The sequence below is a fragment of the Palaemon carinicauda genome, chromosome 35 (genome assembly GCF_036898095.1).
Source record: "Palaemon carinicauda isolate YSFRI2023 chromosome 35, ASM3689809v2, whole genome shotgun sequence".
Classification (NCBI taxonomy): Eukaryota; Metazoa; Arthropoda; class Malacostraca; order Decapoda; family Palaemonidae; genus Palaemon; species Palaemon carinicauda.
This window is the reverse complement of record NC_090759.1, coordinates 66,863,356-66,880,108: the sequence shown is the minus strand read 5'-3', so window position 1 is coordinate 66,880,108 and position 16,753 is coordinate 66,863,356. Positions and strand designations below refer to the sequence as shown.

Genomic DNA, 16,753 nt, shown 5'->3' with positions numbered 1-16,753 from the left:
TTAACATCCTTATTCTTTCCTTCGATTTTCATTTTTTTTTTCACCCAATCATTCTCTGTTCTTAAACCCCAACAAACTTTTAACCAGAGCATACCAAAATGAAAAAGTCATGCTGATAACCAATATACAAATGCTTTATTTCTACAAATAATTATAAAATAAAAAACGAAATACTTTAAATTGCAAGATCTGAAAATAATTTCCGATATAAGAAACTTACTTCTGTCCATGTGAGTTATGTAGGCTTTTCTTCCCTTGATAAGATTCCAAGTGCGAAGCTTTCTGTCTTGTGACAACGACAGGGCTAACTTTCCCGACGGATGAACCGATACACTCACCACAGGTCCTTTGTGTCCTCTAAGAGTTTTTTCACACTGGAAAAAAAATGAACAGTAACAGCACCACTCACATCGAAATCCATTTCTCTTTTTGCTTTAAGCTTTGCTGGCAGTAAAAAATATGAAAATATTAAAACCCATTTCATATTACTCCACATACCTTCCATCCTTTTTTAGAAAATATACATATTTTCCCATCCTCTGATCCAGTGAAAAGGTAACGGTTTCCATGGAATCCCAAGTATGTTATTGTACCTGTAAAAGTATTGAATTATTTAATCTATATAACTTCAAGTGTAAAATTATTATTTTTTTCATAAAATTTAATACCCAAATATAATACAGAATAATAAAAAAGTTATCTAGAAGATTTACTGCTGCATCATATATAACATCTCTTATCAATAAATTCTGAACGTATTTTTAGCTGTTGGTATCATAATTAATGTTATATTAACATATAAATCATTAATATGTAGTACCATATCATTTTTGGCAAGAGCTAAGGACCATTTTACATAACTTTGGTCATAATTTCAACACAGAACCTTTACATACCTTCATGTTCTATGAGTGTTCCCACCTCAACATGTTTATTCAGGTCAAAAACCTTAATATGTTCATCAGTTCCACCCGACACAAGGTGCTTTCCCCCTATAGCTACCTGACGGATGCTCCCAGTGTGACTGTGGTCAGCAAACCTTTGTTCGAAGAAAAGCTCTCCATCCTGAAAAATTTTGTTTTCTTTTCATTGATATATGTATAACTGGAATACAAAAGCAAAGAAGCTATACACAGTACTGTAATTAAGGTAATTTTGAGTTCACTAACAACAACAAATTATAGGTATTGAAATTTCTACTTTTATCTTATTTGTGATCAAATTTTCCATATCTTTAATTTTACAACTCTAACCAGGTTTTAAGATTTAACCTTAAAGCAGAACTCTCTCCAAAGGAAGGTAAAAAATAGTGATTTGATTTTCAAAGTGACATCATAACCTCAAATTCTCAGCTGGATTAATCGTGATTTTTTGAGCTACATTTCCTTTAAATGTGATGCTTATTTGGATACTGTATATCTCTTTACATTAAATGTTCAGAGTAGGAAAGTTTAATTTAAATGTGGAGGCCCTGTTAGTTATTATCATTGTTGCTAGCAAAGCTATAACCATAGATGGAAAAACAAGATCCTATAAGCCCCAAGGCTCCAACAGGGAAAAATAGCCCAGTGAGAAAAGGAAATAAACTACATGATAAGTAATGCATAATGAATATAAAATATTTTAAGATCAGTAACAACCTTAAAATGAATCTGTCATACATAAAATTATGGAAGCCTGTCCATCATAAAACATTACTTATCAGATGTCCATACCTCTGATAATTGAGGGACTACTTGATGTATATGAATATAACATACAAAATACTACCATATATCTTATATAAATCAACACATTTCATTCGAAAGACATTGTCCTGTCTACAGAAAGAACACAAAACTCAATCTTAAAATGCACAATACAGGAACACCACAGTACTGTACTTGATAAATGATTGGATAGCTCCTTCGATGCCATACAAAAATGACAAATTCGTAGGTAATTTGTATTTTTCCTAACTATACAAACCTTAGCTATTTAATATGGGTAATTACTTTCGGCGTAGCTGAAATGACGAGCCATTAGAATTTTAACGAGGGTTTAATACCCCACCGCTAGTTAGCGGGAGGGTAGCTTGCTACCCCCCCCCCCCCCCCCCCCTCACACACACCTGTGCTGAGTTCACTTTGCTTAGAGGTAGGACTTCACGGGGGATAGGGCTGGTGGGCAAGTTTGATTAAATAGCTAAGGTTTGTATAGTTAGGAAAAATACAAATTACCTACGAATTTGTCATTTGTTCCGTAACTGAAATACAAACCACGCTATTTAATATGGGTGACTCAACCCATAGGAAGGGTGGTAAGTCCCGGCCAGTACTGGCTTTTGGCTTTGCCCGGGGACTCAATATCTGAGTGTGTCAGCACTCAACAATAAGGAGTCCCTGCACCTCGCTAGCACCTTGCTATGCAAGGGCCGCGGCCTAAGTAAGTTGTGTGTGAAGGTTTGAAGAGTGACTTGTCCTAGGAAGTTGACCTAGAGTCCTTTAGATGGAAACTTTAGGCTAGGACTCTCCCAATACCACCTCGTCAGGGTATGGAGACGTGAGAGTATTAGCTTAATACTAGGAACACAAGGAAACATGGTTTACCTGCAGTGGTTTGAGGTCAGCTGTGCAGAGAACCCAGGATGCTGCTTTCCCCAAGAGAGGGGAGGATGAAGAAAAGAATAAGGGCCAGACATACCTTTTCATTCATGCAGACTAAGACCGGGTAACAATGCCCTCAACCTTCTGCTACTTGTCCATTAAGGAGCCTGAGGTTTAAACCAGCTGTTGTGCAGCCACCACAGGACCGATAGAGAACGTATCAAGTCTCCTGTGGGTCACGTCTTGCAAGTAGTGGGCTGTGAAGGTCGTCTGACGCTTCCACACCCCTGCTTTTAGAACCTGCGTCACTGAGAAGTTCTTTTTGAAGGCCAGGGACGTAGCTACGTCCCTGACATCATGTGCTCTAGGGCGACGTGACGGAGGGTCAGGATTCAGGGATTGATGGATTACCTTCCGAATCAATGCCGAGATGGTATTCTTGGTAACCCTCCTCTTCATCCTCCCAGTGCCTACAAACAATGCCTGCACTTGGGGATGAACTGTAGCCGTTCTTTTAAGATATAGCCTCAGACTCCTTACTGGGCACAGTAGGAGATGGTCTGGGTCATCTGTTACAGAACGAAGACTCGAAACCTGGAAAGAGTCGAACCGTGGGTCCGGCACTCCCGGATTCTGAGTCTTAGCAATAAACTCAGGGATGAATCTGAACGTTACCACTCCCCATCCCCTTGAATGGGCGATGTCATACGAGAGACCATGAAGTTCACTGACTCGCTTGGCCGAGGCCAAAGCTAGTAAGAACACCGTCTTCCAAGTCAGGTGGCGATCTGAAGCCTGGCGTAATGGTTCGTAGGGAGGTCTCTTAACAGACCTGAGAACTCGAACCACGTTCCATGGAGGAGGTCTCACTTCATACTGAGGGCAGGTAAGTTCATAACTTCGTATGAGTAGGGAAAGTTCCAGCAAAGAAGAAATGTCCACTCCTTTGAGCCTGAAGGCTAGACTTGAGGCTGAGCGATAGCCTTTCACTGCCAAAACTGAAAGGCGCATTTCTTCTCGCAAATACACAAAGAACTCCGCTATTGCTGGAATAGTGGCATCGAGTGGAGAGATACCCCTTCCACGACACCAACCACAGAAAACTCTCCACTTTGCCTGGTAGACCCCCGCGGATGACCTTCGCAGGTGTCCAGACATCCTGTTCGCAACTTGTTGTGAAAATCCTCTCTCTGCGAGGAGATGCTGGATGGTCTCCAGGCGTGAAGTCGAAGCGAAGCTACGGCTTTGTGAAAGATGTTGGCGTGTGGTTGTTTGAGTAGCTCGTGTCTAGAGGGAGTTCTCTTGGAAGTTCCGTTAGGAGTTGCAGAAGGTCCGGAAACCATTCCGCATGATGCCATAGCGGAGCTATCAGGGTCATCGAGAGATTGACCGATATTCTGGTCTTGTTGAGCACCCTCCTCATAAGACAGAACGGGGGAAAGGCGTAAACGTCGAAGTTGTCCCACCGTTGTTGAAAGGCATCTTGCCAGAGTGCCTTGGGATCCGGGACTGGGGAGCAGTACAGCGGAAGCTTGAAGTTCAGCGCTGTAGCGAACAGATCCTCAGTCGGGGAACCGCACAAAGTCAGGACTTTGTTGGCTACTAGATGATCTAAAGACCACTCGGTACTAACTATCTGAGACGCTCTGCTCAGATTGTTGGCGAGCACATTCCTCTTGCCTGGAATGAAGCGAGCCGATAAGTGGAATCGAGTGGACTTTGGTCCATCTCAGTATCTCTACTGTGAGATGGGATAGCTGCTCTGAAAAGGTACCTCCCTGCTTGTTGATGTAAGCCACTACTGTGGTGTTGTCGCTCATCACCACCACAGAGTGACCCGCCAGGTATTGTTGGAACTGTTGAAGGGCCAGGAATACAGCCTTCATTTCTAGCAGATTTATATGGAAGCACTTTTCTGATTCTAACCACAGGCCTGAGGTCCTGTGGTGCTTTACGTGGGCCACCCACCCTTTCTTTGAAGCGTCCGAAAACAGCATCAAATCAGGGAGGAGGACGAGGAGATCCACTCCCTTTCGTAGGTTCTCGTCTGTCACCCACCACTGAAGATCCGTCCGTTCCGCAGGACCCATCGGGATCATGACGTCCGGGGAATCGTGTCCTTGATTACAACGGGACTTGAGTCGCCATTGCAGATATCTCATTCTGAGGCGACCGTTGGGAACTAGACCGGCCAGGGATGAGAGGTGACGGAGGAGACGTAACCACAATTGGGCTGGAAGCTCTTCCCGTCTGATTAAAGGCTCTGCGACCCTCCTCAGCCTTGCTATCCTGTTGTCTGATGGAAAGGCTCTGTGGAGATTGGTGTCCAATATCATGCCTAGATATACCAGTCGTTGAGATGGAAGCAGAGAAGACTTCTCGAGATTTACCAGGATCCCCAGATCTTGGCAAAGTCCCAGAAGTTCGTCTCGGTGTCGAAGAAGGGCTGACTCCGAGTCTGCTAGGATCAGCCAGTTGTCCAGATAACGGAGGAGACGGATGCCGATCCTGTGTGCCCACGATGATATCAGGGTGAACACTCTGGTGAACACCTGAGGTGCTGTGGAGAGACCGAAACACAGCACCTTGAACTGGTAGATCTTGTTGTCTAGGCTGAATCTTAAGTACTTCCTTGAAGACGGATGGATTGGGATCTGGAAGTACACGTCCTTCAGATCCAGTGCACATATGAAGTCTTGCGGTCTCACTGCAAGTCTGACCGTCTCTGCTGGCTCCATGCTGAACGGAGTTTGTTCGACAAACTTGTTCAGGGCTGAGAGGTCGATGACGGGTCTCCAGCCTCCAGACGCCTTCTTTACAAGAAAGAGTCGACTGAAGAAGCCTGGGGAGCCGTCGACGACCTCTTGGAGAGCATCCTTCTTGAGCATGGTCTCGACTTCTGCCGGAAGGGGTAGCCCCTTTGCCGATTCCATGGCATAGGAGCTCAACGACACTCGATACGCTGTCAGGGGAGGAAGAGATGTCATGAACAGGACGCGATATCCTTGGCTGATCACAGAGATCGTCCAGGAATCGGCCCCCGAGTTGCTGCCACCTGAACACGCAACTCTGCAGGCATCCCCCCACTGGTGGACACGCAGGGGGATTGCCAATCCTAGCGTTTGCGGCCTCGGCCGCTCCCTCTAGGATTCTTGCCTCCCCTGGAGGACTTCCCACCCTTCCTGTCCTTGATGGGAAAGGGCTGCTGTTTGGACACCTTTGCCTTTGCTGCCGGAGCCGGTTTCGATGTCCTAGACTGACGAGGCTATTGTTGTTAAGGTGCTGGAGGTTTGTAGGGTCTGGATGTAAGAGCCCTTTGGAGGAGAGAATCATGATTCGATTTCCTCCACCTCTCAGCTGTCCATCCCACATCCTTGGGCTCAAACAGGCTCTTTCCAAGGATGGAAGAGTGTCTGAGCTGGCAGACATCCACGGCTGGGACCTTCGCATGGAACCTCTCGGTCACCGCATCACGACGCTTCAAGATCGAGTTTGCCCACAAGTTCGAAACTTAGTGAGCTAGAAACTCGATGGTGCGCGTGCCCAATAGGAGAAAAGTCTCCATGGCCTTCGTGGTGCTCTCCTTGGACAAGTCATCGGATCGCAACAGGATCCCCCCCGCCAGATATCCAGCCACGAAGCGGCCTGCATGGCACACTTTGCGACTTTCTCCTGGCTCAAGATCTCTGCAGCCGAGAATGTCACCTGCCGGGCGGAGAGTTTCTCAAGAGAAATTCCCCTGGAGAGCTCTTCCACAGAATGGTGAGAGGATGAGCTAAACAAGACTCCCCCATGATCTCGAAGTACCTCCTCTGCTGTACACGAGGAGGTGGGAGGAGTTTGTTGCCAGCAGAAGAACGGCTGGAGGCGGCGAGTTCGGAGAGCTGGCTCTCAACCTTGTCTCTGGCGCTCTTAACCCCCTGGGACCAGGACACAGCCGCACAGGCCTTTGGAGGTTTTTGGGTGCCATAGACTTGGTTCAGAACCGTATCCTTGACTTCGCGAGGGGCGGTCTCCGGGTCCTCGAACCTGTTGAGTTGCCTCATCAGACTCAGGACATGCCAGAAGGCATGCTCCGACTCATGCAGCTCTCCTCCTTGTGGACTGGCAGCAAAGTCTCCTGTCCCCAGCTGCTCTACTTGGGGGGACACGTGGATGTTCTATTGGGGTCTTGCTGGCTCTGGTCGAATCAGGGATGAAGACTTAGGGATGGTCTTCGAGTCTTTGGGCTCCTTCCTAGGAGGAATACAGGACACCAATAAAGAAGTCTGAGGGCTCCTCTCTGCTCCCACACGAGACGATTCTCCTACCCGAGGTGGGGTTCCTCCCATTGGTGCCGTGGGAGAATGTCTCACCTCGCTGGACTCTCCTGAGGACGGAAAGGCTTCGCCCACAGGGGAAGGAGAAACCGACTGAGGGGGGGAAGGGGCCTTCCTGACGGACTTCTTGGGAGCCAGTTTAACCCTAGGAGAAGTCACCACGAAGTCCACTCCTCTCCTTCTCTTCAGCGGGGACGAGGCTGCCGTTGGTTTGAGGCCTAGATCAGCGAGGGCCGGCTTCACAGCCTGGACGACCGCTTTGATCAGAGACCCGAACCAAGGCTGACGGCTGACAGTCTCGGTGTCAGCGACTCCCGCTGGAGGGAAGGGGATCGGGTGATCCTTAGGAGTGGACACCACAGGGCCTGCCTGAAAAGGAGAAGAGTGTTGCCTAGACCTCTCAGAAGATTCTTCCTCCTCCTGCAAGTGCGCTGCTCTGCGCTTACGGGGTGGAGATCGTGACGACGATGATCTGGAAGTACGCACCGCTCCAGAGGACTCGCAAGGTTGCCCGTGCTGCGAAACCCGGCGGGAATCGTGGTCGGGGTCGCGCTGGCGCTCACGTGATGGTAAAATCGCGTGTTTGCGCGCGGGCGAACGTTTGCGCACATGCGCGCGGAGATGAAAGCGCGGGTGAGAGAGCACGTGGGCACGTAGGTGAAGGTGAGCGTGGGCGCGCAGGTGAGGGTGCGCGCGGTTGAAAGGGAGAGCGCTGGCAGCCGGGAGAATAACGGAGCGTAGGGGACCAATGGCACGTAGACCGAGAAGGCGATCGACTGCGCACAGGCGAGTTAGCGCGTGGGCGCGTAGGAGACCTTCGGCGATCCGACGTGTGGGCGCGGACGCATTGAAGAGCGCTTGCGCGCAGGTGAAGGATTGCGCAGGCGCGTGGGAGATCGCTGGCGCGTAGTGGCGTGGTCAGGAGCTATCAGCTGGGACGCGGGACCAGAAGGTGAAGTGGTGCGTAAAGGCGAACGCTCGCGGGCTTGCACCGGAGACTTCTCCTGGGCACGCGGGCGCGCAGAGACTCAGTCAGGTCTAGAAGAGCGCACAGGAGAGTGCGTGCGATGGCGCGCAGGCAAAGGCTGGCGCATGGGCAGGGTCTGCGGGCGCGTAGGAGATCGACGGCGAGGGGGCAAAGGAACAGCCTCCTTGCCTGCACCCAGATCCGGAGATCGTGGGCGCGCGGGCGAACGTTGGCGCGCATCAGGACCAGGACGCGCAGATGTGCGCTGGCGAGCAGGCGATCGTGGGCGCGCAGCAGGAACAGGGCGCGCAGATGTGCGCTGGCGAGCAGGAGAGAGTTGGCGCACAAGAGATCCCTGACGAGCAGGAGATCTACGGTGAGAAGATGTGGCTGCAGGAGATCGTTGGCGCATAGAGTCTGAAGGGTCCACAGCAGCAGAGCGCTTGCACGCTACTGCGCACGAGCGCGCAGGTAACACCTGGCGCTTAAGGGACTTACTCTCAATGGGAGATAAGCCCTTATGCCCCGAAGGGACCGGTGCCGTTGGAAAACGGGGTGCGTAGGCGCCCACAGCGCATCTGCGTCCGCAAACGGAGAAGGAAGGCTAGCAGGTCTGGCAGGCGTGGGAGATCGCGAACGATCAGCTGAGAGGTCTAGCGATGCAGCTGCAACGGTCTGCTCACGACGAGGAGGCTCCTCTGCAGGGGACGTCAAAGGCGAAGAACCGAAGAGGCACCTCCTAACTCCCTTATAGGGGGAAGGAAGGCCTCTACGGCGAAGAGGAGGGCAAGCCTTACGGCGAAGACGACCTCGGGGGGCAGCAACACCATCGTCAGTCCTCCGAAGAGGAGTCTCCGTCAGTGAACTCCCCCAAGGGGAAGAATCAACCGCAGGGGAGACCGTTGGACCCAGCTCCTCCCTCGAAGGATGTTCGGAGGGGGGAACTGAGCCTTCAGCAACATCCGCAACAACAGCAGGGGTTTGGCCCGACCCGTCGGAAGCCTCTGCCACAACAATGTCGACAATAGACAGAGGATCAACCTCTGCTATTACCGGCGACTGTTTGACAGCTGCACCCAACTAGATTAGGTCAAACAGGGCTTCCGTGGAGGGCGAGCCCTTAAGCCCCAAGGAAGCCCAAAGCTGCAAAAAATCATTGTTAGAAACAGAGTCATCAACATCAAAATCCTCCCCCGGAGGTGGAGGAGGAGGAGCTGCCTCGCTATGGGAGGCAACTCCCTCTCCCGAGCCCCGAGGTAGGTCAACAACAGAAAGGCCTACGCTACCACTCGACGGCCCCTTGCGAGAGACCGATCAAGTGGGAGCTTCGGAGGAGGTTCGGGCAACGGAAGAAGGGTCTTTGGAACCTTCCTTCTTCAAGGCAGCCCTTGAAGGAGAAAGGTCACGCTTAGACTTCTTCTTACGTCGCCGGGAAAACCTCTCCCACTGGGAGGTAGACTACTCCCTGCACTCACTACAAGTTTTATCCCTATCACACCGCTGACCTAGGCAGTATGGAAATAAGGAGAGAGGGTCGGTCTCGACTGCCGACATGAACGTTCCAGAAGGGCGGTCGGGAAGTCCAGGCCACTTCTGCATGATGGAGAGAGGCCAACTTCCAAGCACACAAGCTGTAAGAAAAAGCAAACAAATTAAGACTGTCAAAAAAGCGAGGGTGAGACAGACAGGTCTGATCATCACCCGAGCCAAAAGTGAAGTGAATCAGCTCACCGGTGTGTGAGGGGGGAGGGGTAGCTAGCTACCCCTCCCCTACCCCTTCGCTAACTAGCGAGAGGGTAGTTAACCCTTGTTAAAAATCTAATGGCTCGTCATTTCAGCTACGCCAAAATTAATACCCCATGTAAATAGCGTGGTTTGTATTTCGGTTACGGAACAACTCTTAATTTCATCAGCGATGTCTAGATGTGATTTGCAACCTTGCCCTGCAGCTTCTCAAGATTTAGAGTCCTGATGAGACTATACTGAGCAATGTACACATGCAGACCTGGTGTACCTTTGGGAGGATCCTATCTGAAGATCGTGGTCTCTGAGTTCATGCGTGTGAGCCTTGATTTTGTCATCTTTCGGGAACTTTCGGAAGTCGGGTAGGAAAGAGGACAGTGCTCTTTATCCTGATCAAGGGTACAAATTGCTCAGTCTTGTACAGGAATGATCACTGGTAGCAGGAACGTGAACACCCGATCAGTCAGGGAAGGTAAGCATGATATGACATCTCAATGCTTGTGAGTTCTGAGACTGGACCTGAGAAGTCACCTGTGTAATACATATCATGAGGAGTTGGTTGGAAGACCTTTGCATCTGGGAAACTTGGGGCATGGGAAGACCTCATTTCTCAATCAGTCAGAAGGAACAGGAACAGGTGACAGGCGTACCAGTCCTATAGTGACGGAAAAGTAAGTCAAAAGAAAAAAGTGTAACTTCTGATCCCAGTGATTACAGATGGTATGGTACAGCAACTGATCCAGTGGGAAACCACAATCTTGGAGAAAAAATGCGAGTTGATTTGTCTTGCTAGAAAATACGATTGGAACGTTCCAGTGAAGATGAAACATGAAGGGAAAGAGAAAGGGGAAAACTCAATGTCCGTGATGGGAAGATCATGTAGTCCCTACAGGCAATGAGAACAATCAATGGTTCCTTTTCCAGCAGTAACATGTACTGGAAAAGTTGGAACGAACCAGATAACAGAAGTCTGATAGCGTAGTGAGTACCTGAATGGCATACCTAAACTTATTCTTGGGAAAAGAAACGTTCCTGATATGTGACCTCTCAAGGATGCACCAAGATCATCCCCTGAGTAGATACATTCCAGATACCATATGTACCTTCCATCCTACATGCACACGAGGCGAATATCAGCTGGCTGAGCGATACAAGACCGATCACATAGTGACTAGTCATACCAAGACCAATCAAGCAGTGACAGTGTTTGCACAGGCAATGTAGAATGTAACACAAAAAACCTTTCTGCTTGGTGGTAACTGTGTACATGGCTGATCGTATGCATGGCTGTCGTGCACATGGGCTATCGTGTTCGTTAAGCTCGTACGTGTGAACAAATGTAAGTGTGGATGATCGTGTTCGTGAAGCTTGTGCACAAGGATTATTGTGTTTGTGAACGATCACGCACATGGATGATTGTGTTTTGTAACGATCATGCACATGGACCATCCCACGCATGGATGACTGGTTTGTTGACGATCGTTTGTGTGGACAATCATGTTCGTAAAGCTTGTTCACGGGGAAGATCGCTGTTGTGTAGAAGGCAATAAGGTCCAAGCCTGCATGCATCGAGACCTTGCCAATGCTGTATGTTGGCTATGAGATGTCAAACCTGTAAAATAGCAGAAGGACCCTCCTGGACATTAGGGGTGTCCGTATGAGGGATAAACTCAAGCAGGTATTGGGTCTTCGCTTCTACCCCTGCAGAGGCACCAGAACCCCATCCCTCCAGGGTTGACATGATATACGAGAATACAAACCTCTTACCTCTTGCCAATGCAGCAAAGAGATGGTCTTAGGGATACATCCCTACAATACCCTCATGTTCTCAGGAAGTGTTTATGCCAGTGTTCAGAGAATGAAAATTATGACACCCAAGGACCTAAATTCCAAGGTAGATAAGATTGGTTATCATTCTCTGTGAACATGGGCCAGTCCCTTATTGTGTAAGCATCCAGCTCTACTGAGAAGTTGCTTTGGCAGAGGCATGAGGAGGTCTGCAGTCTGCTATTGCTCTGGCAGGGGTATGAGGAAGTCTACAATCTGCTGAGCAGAGACCTTTCTCTGGTGTAAAGGCAGGGACTAAAAAAGTGAGTGATACTTCCCCCTCAAACAACAGAGAAACTTACGGGGCCACTAATGGAATATAAGCACTAGCAGCCTTTGGAGACTGAAAGCACAAAGTCATTCTCACTAGGAACTGAACGAAGTCCAATTGAACATGGTCTGAAAGAACCAGTTCAGTTGGAGTTGGGAGGAGTACCAGACCATACTTCCCTCTTTGTGACGTGACAACGTTCTTCCGGGAGAGGACTGAAGAATGGTCATACTCAACTTCATGCACAATAATCCAGGATTATTCCACCTCTGCCACTATGACTAGAGATTGAACCTAGCAGGTAAGTTTAGAATCAATGTGGATAGGGGATGGAGGGGTAAAGAAACGTGCAAGGAACCTCTATTTACAGCAAGAATAAATCTGTATTGCTCCCCCACCCTCTTCACCCCTTCCAAGACTTAGCCTGGAAGGAGGTATTGAAGCACGGTAAAGGCAAGAGTCAAATGCCTTCAAGAGGAAAATGTTGTGAGGGGCCCTTGCTGGGAATTGGAAAAAGTCCCAAATTGGTTGGGCAACTACTGTCCCAAAAATATGAGAATGGATTCTGGAATGTAAAATGAATGAAAATGATGATCTGCCCATGAGTGGTGCCATTCTGTCTGGAGTTAATACTTGGCATCATCAAAAGACCAAGAAAGGAACAATGCTGCCTATCCTTTCAATGGCCATCAGCCCTACTCAGTGCTCAGAAGTATAGCACACAACCTGGTGCTTGGTTAAGGACTTCTTTTCCTCTGGACCATGAACAAACCTGGCATTGTGCCTAGATGATGTTAATGATGGACCAACTGTAGTCACAAACAATCATGTTCCACATCAGAGACAGAACTGTCTGGTACTCATGCCCTCTGAAACAAAGCAATGCATACTTTTCCCATTGAGGACCGTATAGGTGAGCACAGTCCTGGTTGGTAAACTGGTCACAAGGTGACAAGAATTTTCGCTCTATCGAGAGTACAAGAGGGATCGTCTCAGTGCTGGTAATACTGAAAGCATTCTAGGGTGGTGTATCGCACCAGCAAGTGGGAACACCCCTATGTGCGTGTGGGAAATACTATGTGACAAGACCACACTCCCGACTGCACGTACACATCGATTCTTTCTGGCCCGTAAGCCACGAGGAGAACAATAGCCATAAGCTTTGGATCGTATTCCCGATCACTTGTTCACATGAGAATACCTTGTTAATTATGCGAGTGTCGTCACCCATACGAGCGTGAAGCTCAATCACCAAGTTCCCAATCTTGAATGCACAAAGGAAAATTTTATCCTTCGCATTAGTGGATCCCGATCATTGTTCATTTCATGGCTAGATTCTTGAATGAGCATGCACATGGGAAAGTCTCCTAAGGCCCACTAGCCACAAGGAGACTGGTGACTTTGTTCCAGGTACAAAGTACAAATAAGAACGTCTCACCAGGCCCAATAGCCACAAAGGGATCGATCACAAGAAGAAAGGACCGAATTGCCGAATCTTATCAGGCCAACTGGTCATGAGAAGCCAAATGATCGTGTTTCGAGTAACACACATACATGGATACAACTACCTGGGCCCAACCATTAAGAAGAGACCAATCACAAAGAGAGCCAGGATCACATTCTTGAGTGTATGTACACCTGGGAATGTCTCGTTGCTTGCACAAGTGTGAAGACAGATTGTGAAGATTGTGTGTGAGGGTGGAAACATATCCCAAAGCCCACTACATCCTTGAGGAGACAGGTGATTGCGTTCCTAGTAGCGCGTGCACATTGGAACATTTCTTAGGACCCAACAGCAACAAGGAGAGCCTGGATAGTATTCCAGATCATCAGGTACGTGTGGAAATGCCTCTTCACTCGTAAGGGCAGGGGAAAGGATCGTTAATTCTTCCACTAAGTTGCCAATCGCTTGTGCGCAAGGGAACCTTATCAGGTGTCAACTCGTCCCTTCAATACCCGAGTATCTCGGGAAAGAGATTGAGGTGATCCACAATCATCCAAGAAAAGGGCAGCACCCTTCAACCACCATATTCCAAATGTGTGCACACAGTCTTATAAGGGCTGAGCATTGGGCTCATGTGCATAAGTATTAGCACCCCAGTCGTAGTCACCAACCCACAAGGTCGGCACTTGACAGCATGAGAACAGAGATTACTCAAAGTCTTGGGAGACTTCCTACAATCAGACTTCTTCCTCTTCTATAAAGAAAAAACATCAAAATCAGAAGAGAAGAGGAAGAGGAGAAAGAAGGAACTGGAAGGAGCTTGCCAGCTTTCTGGGCATCCACAACGACACTCCTTGGTAGTAGAAGAAAAAGCTCCCTCAACAGGAACTGGAACTTCCAGAGACACAATTACAGGCATAATATCCTCCAATGTTGATGATTATACCGGAGGGACCTTTCATCTTTTACTGATATGCCAAGTCATAACAAGCATGCCTCTTCCGGCACAGGGGGAGAAAGAGGATCCATTCTTGCAATTGTTAAAAAAGATGACAAATTCGTAGATAATTTGTATTTTTCCTAACCATACAAACCTTAGCTATTTAAATAGGGTATTACTTTCGGCGTAGCTGAAATGACGAGCCATTAGAATTTTAACCAGGGTTTACTACCCCCTACAAACCACGCTATTTAAATAGGGTGACTTAACCCTTAGGAAGGGTGGTAAGTCCCAGCCATACTGGCTTTGGCTTTTTGCCAGGGGACTCAGTATCTGAGTATGTAGAACTCAAGATAAGGAGTCCCTGCACCTCGCAAGTACCTTGTGTGTGAAGGAATGAAGTGTGACTCGTCCTAGGAAGTTGACCTAGAGTCCTTTAGATGGAATTCTAGGTTAGGACGTTCCCAATACCACCTCATAAGGGTATGGGGGACGCGACAGTACTATCTTAATACTAAGAACACAAGGAAGCATGGTTTAACTGCAGTGGTTTGAGGTCACCTGTGCAGAGAACCCAGGATGCTGCTTTCCCCAAGAGAGGGGAGGATGAAGAAAAGAATAAGGGCCAGGCATACCTTTTCATTCATGCAGACTAAAACCGGGTAACAATGCCCTCAACCTTCTGCTACTTGTCCATTAAGGAGCCTGAGGTTTAGACCAGCTGTTGTGCAGCCACCAAAGGGCCGATAGAGAATGTATCGAGCCTCCTGTGGGTCACGTCTTGCAGGTAGTGGGCTGTGAAGGTCGTTTGATGCTTCCAAACCCCTGCTTGTAGAACCTGCGTCACTGAGTAGTTTCTCTTGAATGCCAGGGACGTAGCGATGCCTGACATCATGTGCTCTAGGGCGACGTGACGGAGGAGGGTCTGGATTCAGGGAATGGTGGATGACCCTGTGAATCCATGCTGAGATAGTATTCTTAGTGACCCTCCTCTTAGTCCTTCCTGTGCTCACAAACAATGCTTGCACTCGAGGACAAACTGCAGCTGTTCTTCTAAGATAGAGCCTCAGACTCCTTACTGGGCACAGTAGGAGATGATCTGGGTCATCTGTTACAGAACGGAGACTAGAAATCCGGAAGGAGTCGAACCGGGGGTCCGGCACTCCTGGATTTTGAGTCTTAGCTACAAACTCAGGGACGAACCTGAACGTTACCTCCCCCCATCCCCTTAAATGGGCGAGGCTGGGAGTTCTTCTCGTCTGAGGAAAGGATCTGCGACCCTCCTCAGCCTTGCTATCCTGTCGTCTGATGGAAAGGCTTTGTGGAGATTGGTGTCCAAGATCATGCCTAGATATACCAGTCGTTGAGAGGGAAGCAGAGAAGACTTCTCGAGATTTACCATGATCCCTAGATCTTGGCAGTGTCCCAGAAGCTTGTCCCGGTGTCGAAGAAGGGTCGACTCGAGTCTGCCAGGATCAGCCAGTCGTCCAAATAATGGAGTAGACGAATCCTGTGTGCCCACGAAGAGATCAGGGTGAACACTCTGGTGAAAACCTGAGGTGCTGTGGAGAGACAGAAACACAGCACCTTGAACTGGTAGATCTTGTTGTCTAGGCTGAATCTTAAGTACTTCCTTGAAGACGGATGGACTGGGATCTGGAAATACGCGTCCTTCAGATCCAGTGCACATATGAAGTCTTGTGGTCTCACTGCAAGTCTGACTGTGTCTGCTGTCTCCATGCTGAACGGAGTTTGTTTGACAAACCTGTTCAGAGCTGAGAGGTCGATGACTGGTCTCCAGCCTCCAGACGCCTTCTTTACAAGAAGAGTCGACTGAAGCAGCCTGGGGACCCGTCGACGACCTCTTGGAGAGCATCCTTCTTTAGCATGGTCTCGACTTCTGCCCGTAGGGCTAGCCCCTTTGCCAATCCTAGAGTTTGCGGCCTCAGCCGCTCCCCCTAGGATTCTTGCCTCCCCTGGAGAACTTTTTGCCTCTCTTGTCTTTGACAGGAAAGGGCTGCTGTTTGGACACCGTTGTCTTCGCTGCCGCTGCCGGTTTCGTCGTCTTAGACTGGCGAGGTTGTTGTTGAGGTGCTGGAGGTTTGTAGGACTTCAATGTGAGAGCCCTTTGGAGGAGAGAATCCTGATTGGATTTCCTCCACCTCTCAGCTGCCTGTTCCACATCCTTGGGCTCAAACAGGCTCTTTCCCATAAGGGAAGAGTGTCTGAGCTTGCTGACTTCGACGGTTAAGACCTTCGAATGGAACCTCTCTACCACCGCATCACGTCGTTTCAAGATCGAATTGGCCCACAAGTTCGAGACTTAGTGGGCCAGAAACTCAATGGTGTGTATGCCTGAGAGGAGGAAGGTCTCCAGGGCCTTCCTAGTTCTTTCCTTGGACAGATCCTCGGATCACAAAAGGATGCCCAGAGACCCCAACCAGACATCCAGCCACGAAGTAGCCTGCATGGCACACTTCGCGACCTTCTCCTGGTTTAGAATCTGTCGCCGAGAAAGTTACTTGCCGGCTAGAGAGTCTATCAAGAGGAACTCCCTTGGTAAGCTCTTCCACAGAGTGGTGCAACGGAAGAGCTAAACAAGACTCCTCCATGATCTCAAAATACCTCCTCTGGTGGACACGAGGAGGCGGGAGGAG

At 48.9% G+C, this 16,753-nt stretch overlaps 1 protein-coding gene across 1 annotated transcript in view; it reads right to left on the bottom strand.

Annotated features, from left to right (window-relative positions):
- LOC137627830 (p21-activated protein kinase-interacting protein 1-like) overlaps positions 1-16,753 on the bottom strand; it is a 40,755-nt gene that overhangs the window by 19,413 nt on the left and 4,589 nt on the right. Inside the window, exons 2-4 of the mRNA XM_068359219.1 lie at positions 897-1,065; positions 499-593; positions 221-374 (exon numbers count right to left, since the gene is read on the bottom strand). Of these exons, the coding sequence (XP_068215320.1) occupies positions 221-374; positions 499-593; positions 897-1,065 (418 nt within the window). The remainder of the gene's footprint in view (positions 1-220; positions 375-498; positions 594-896; positions 1,066-16,753) is intronic.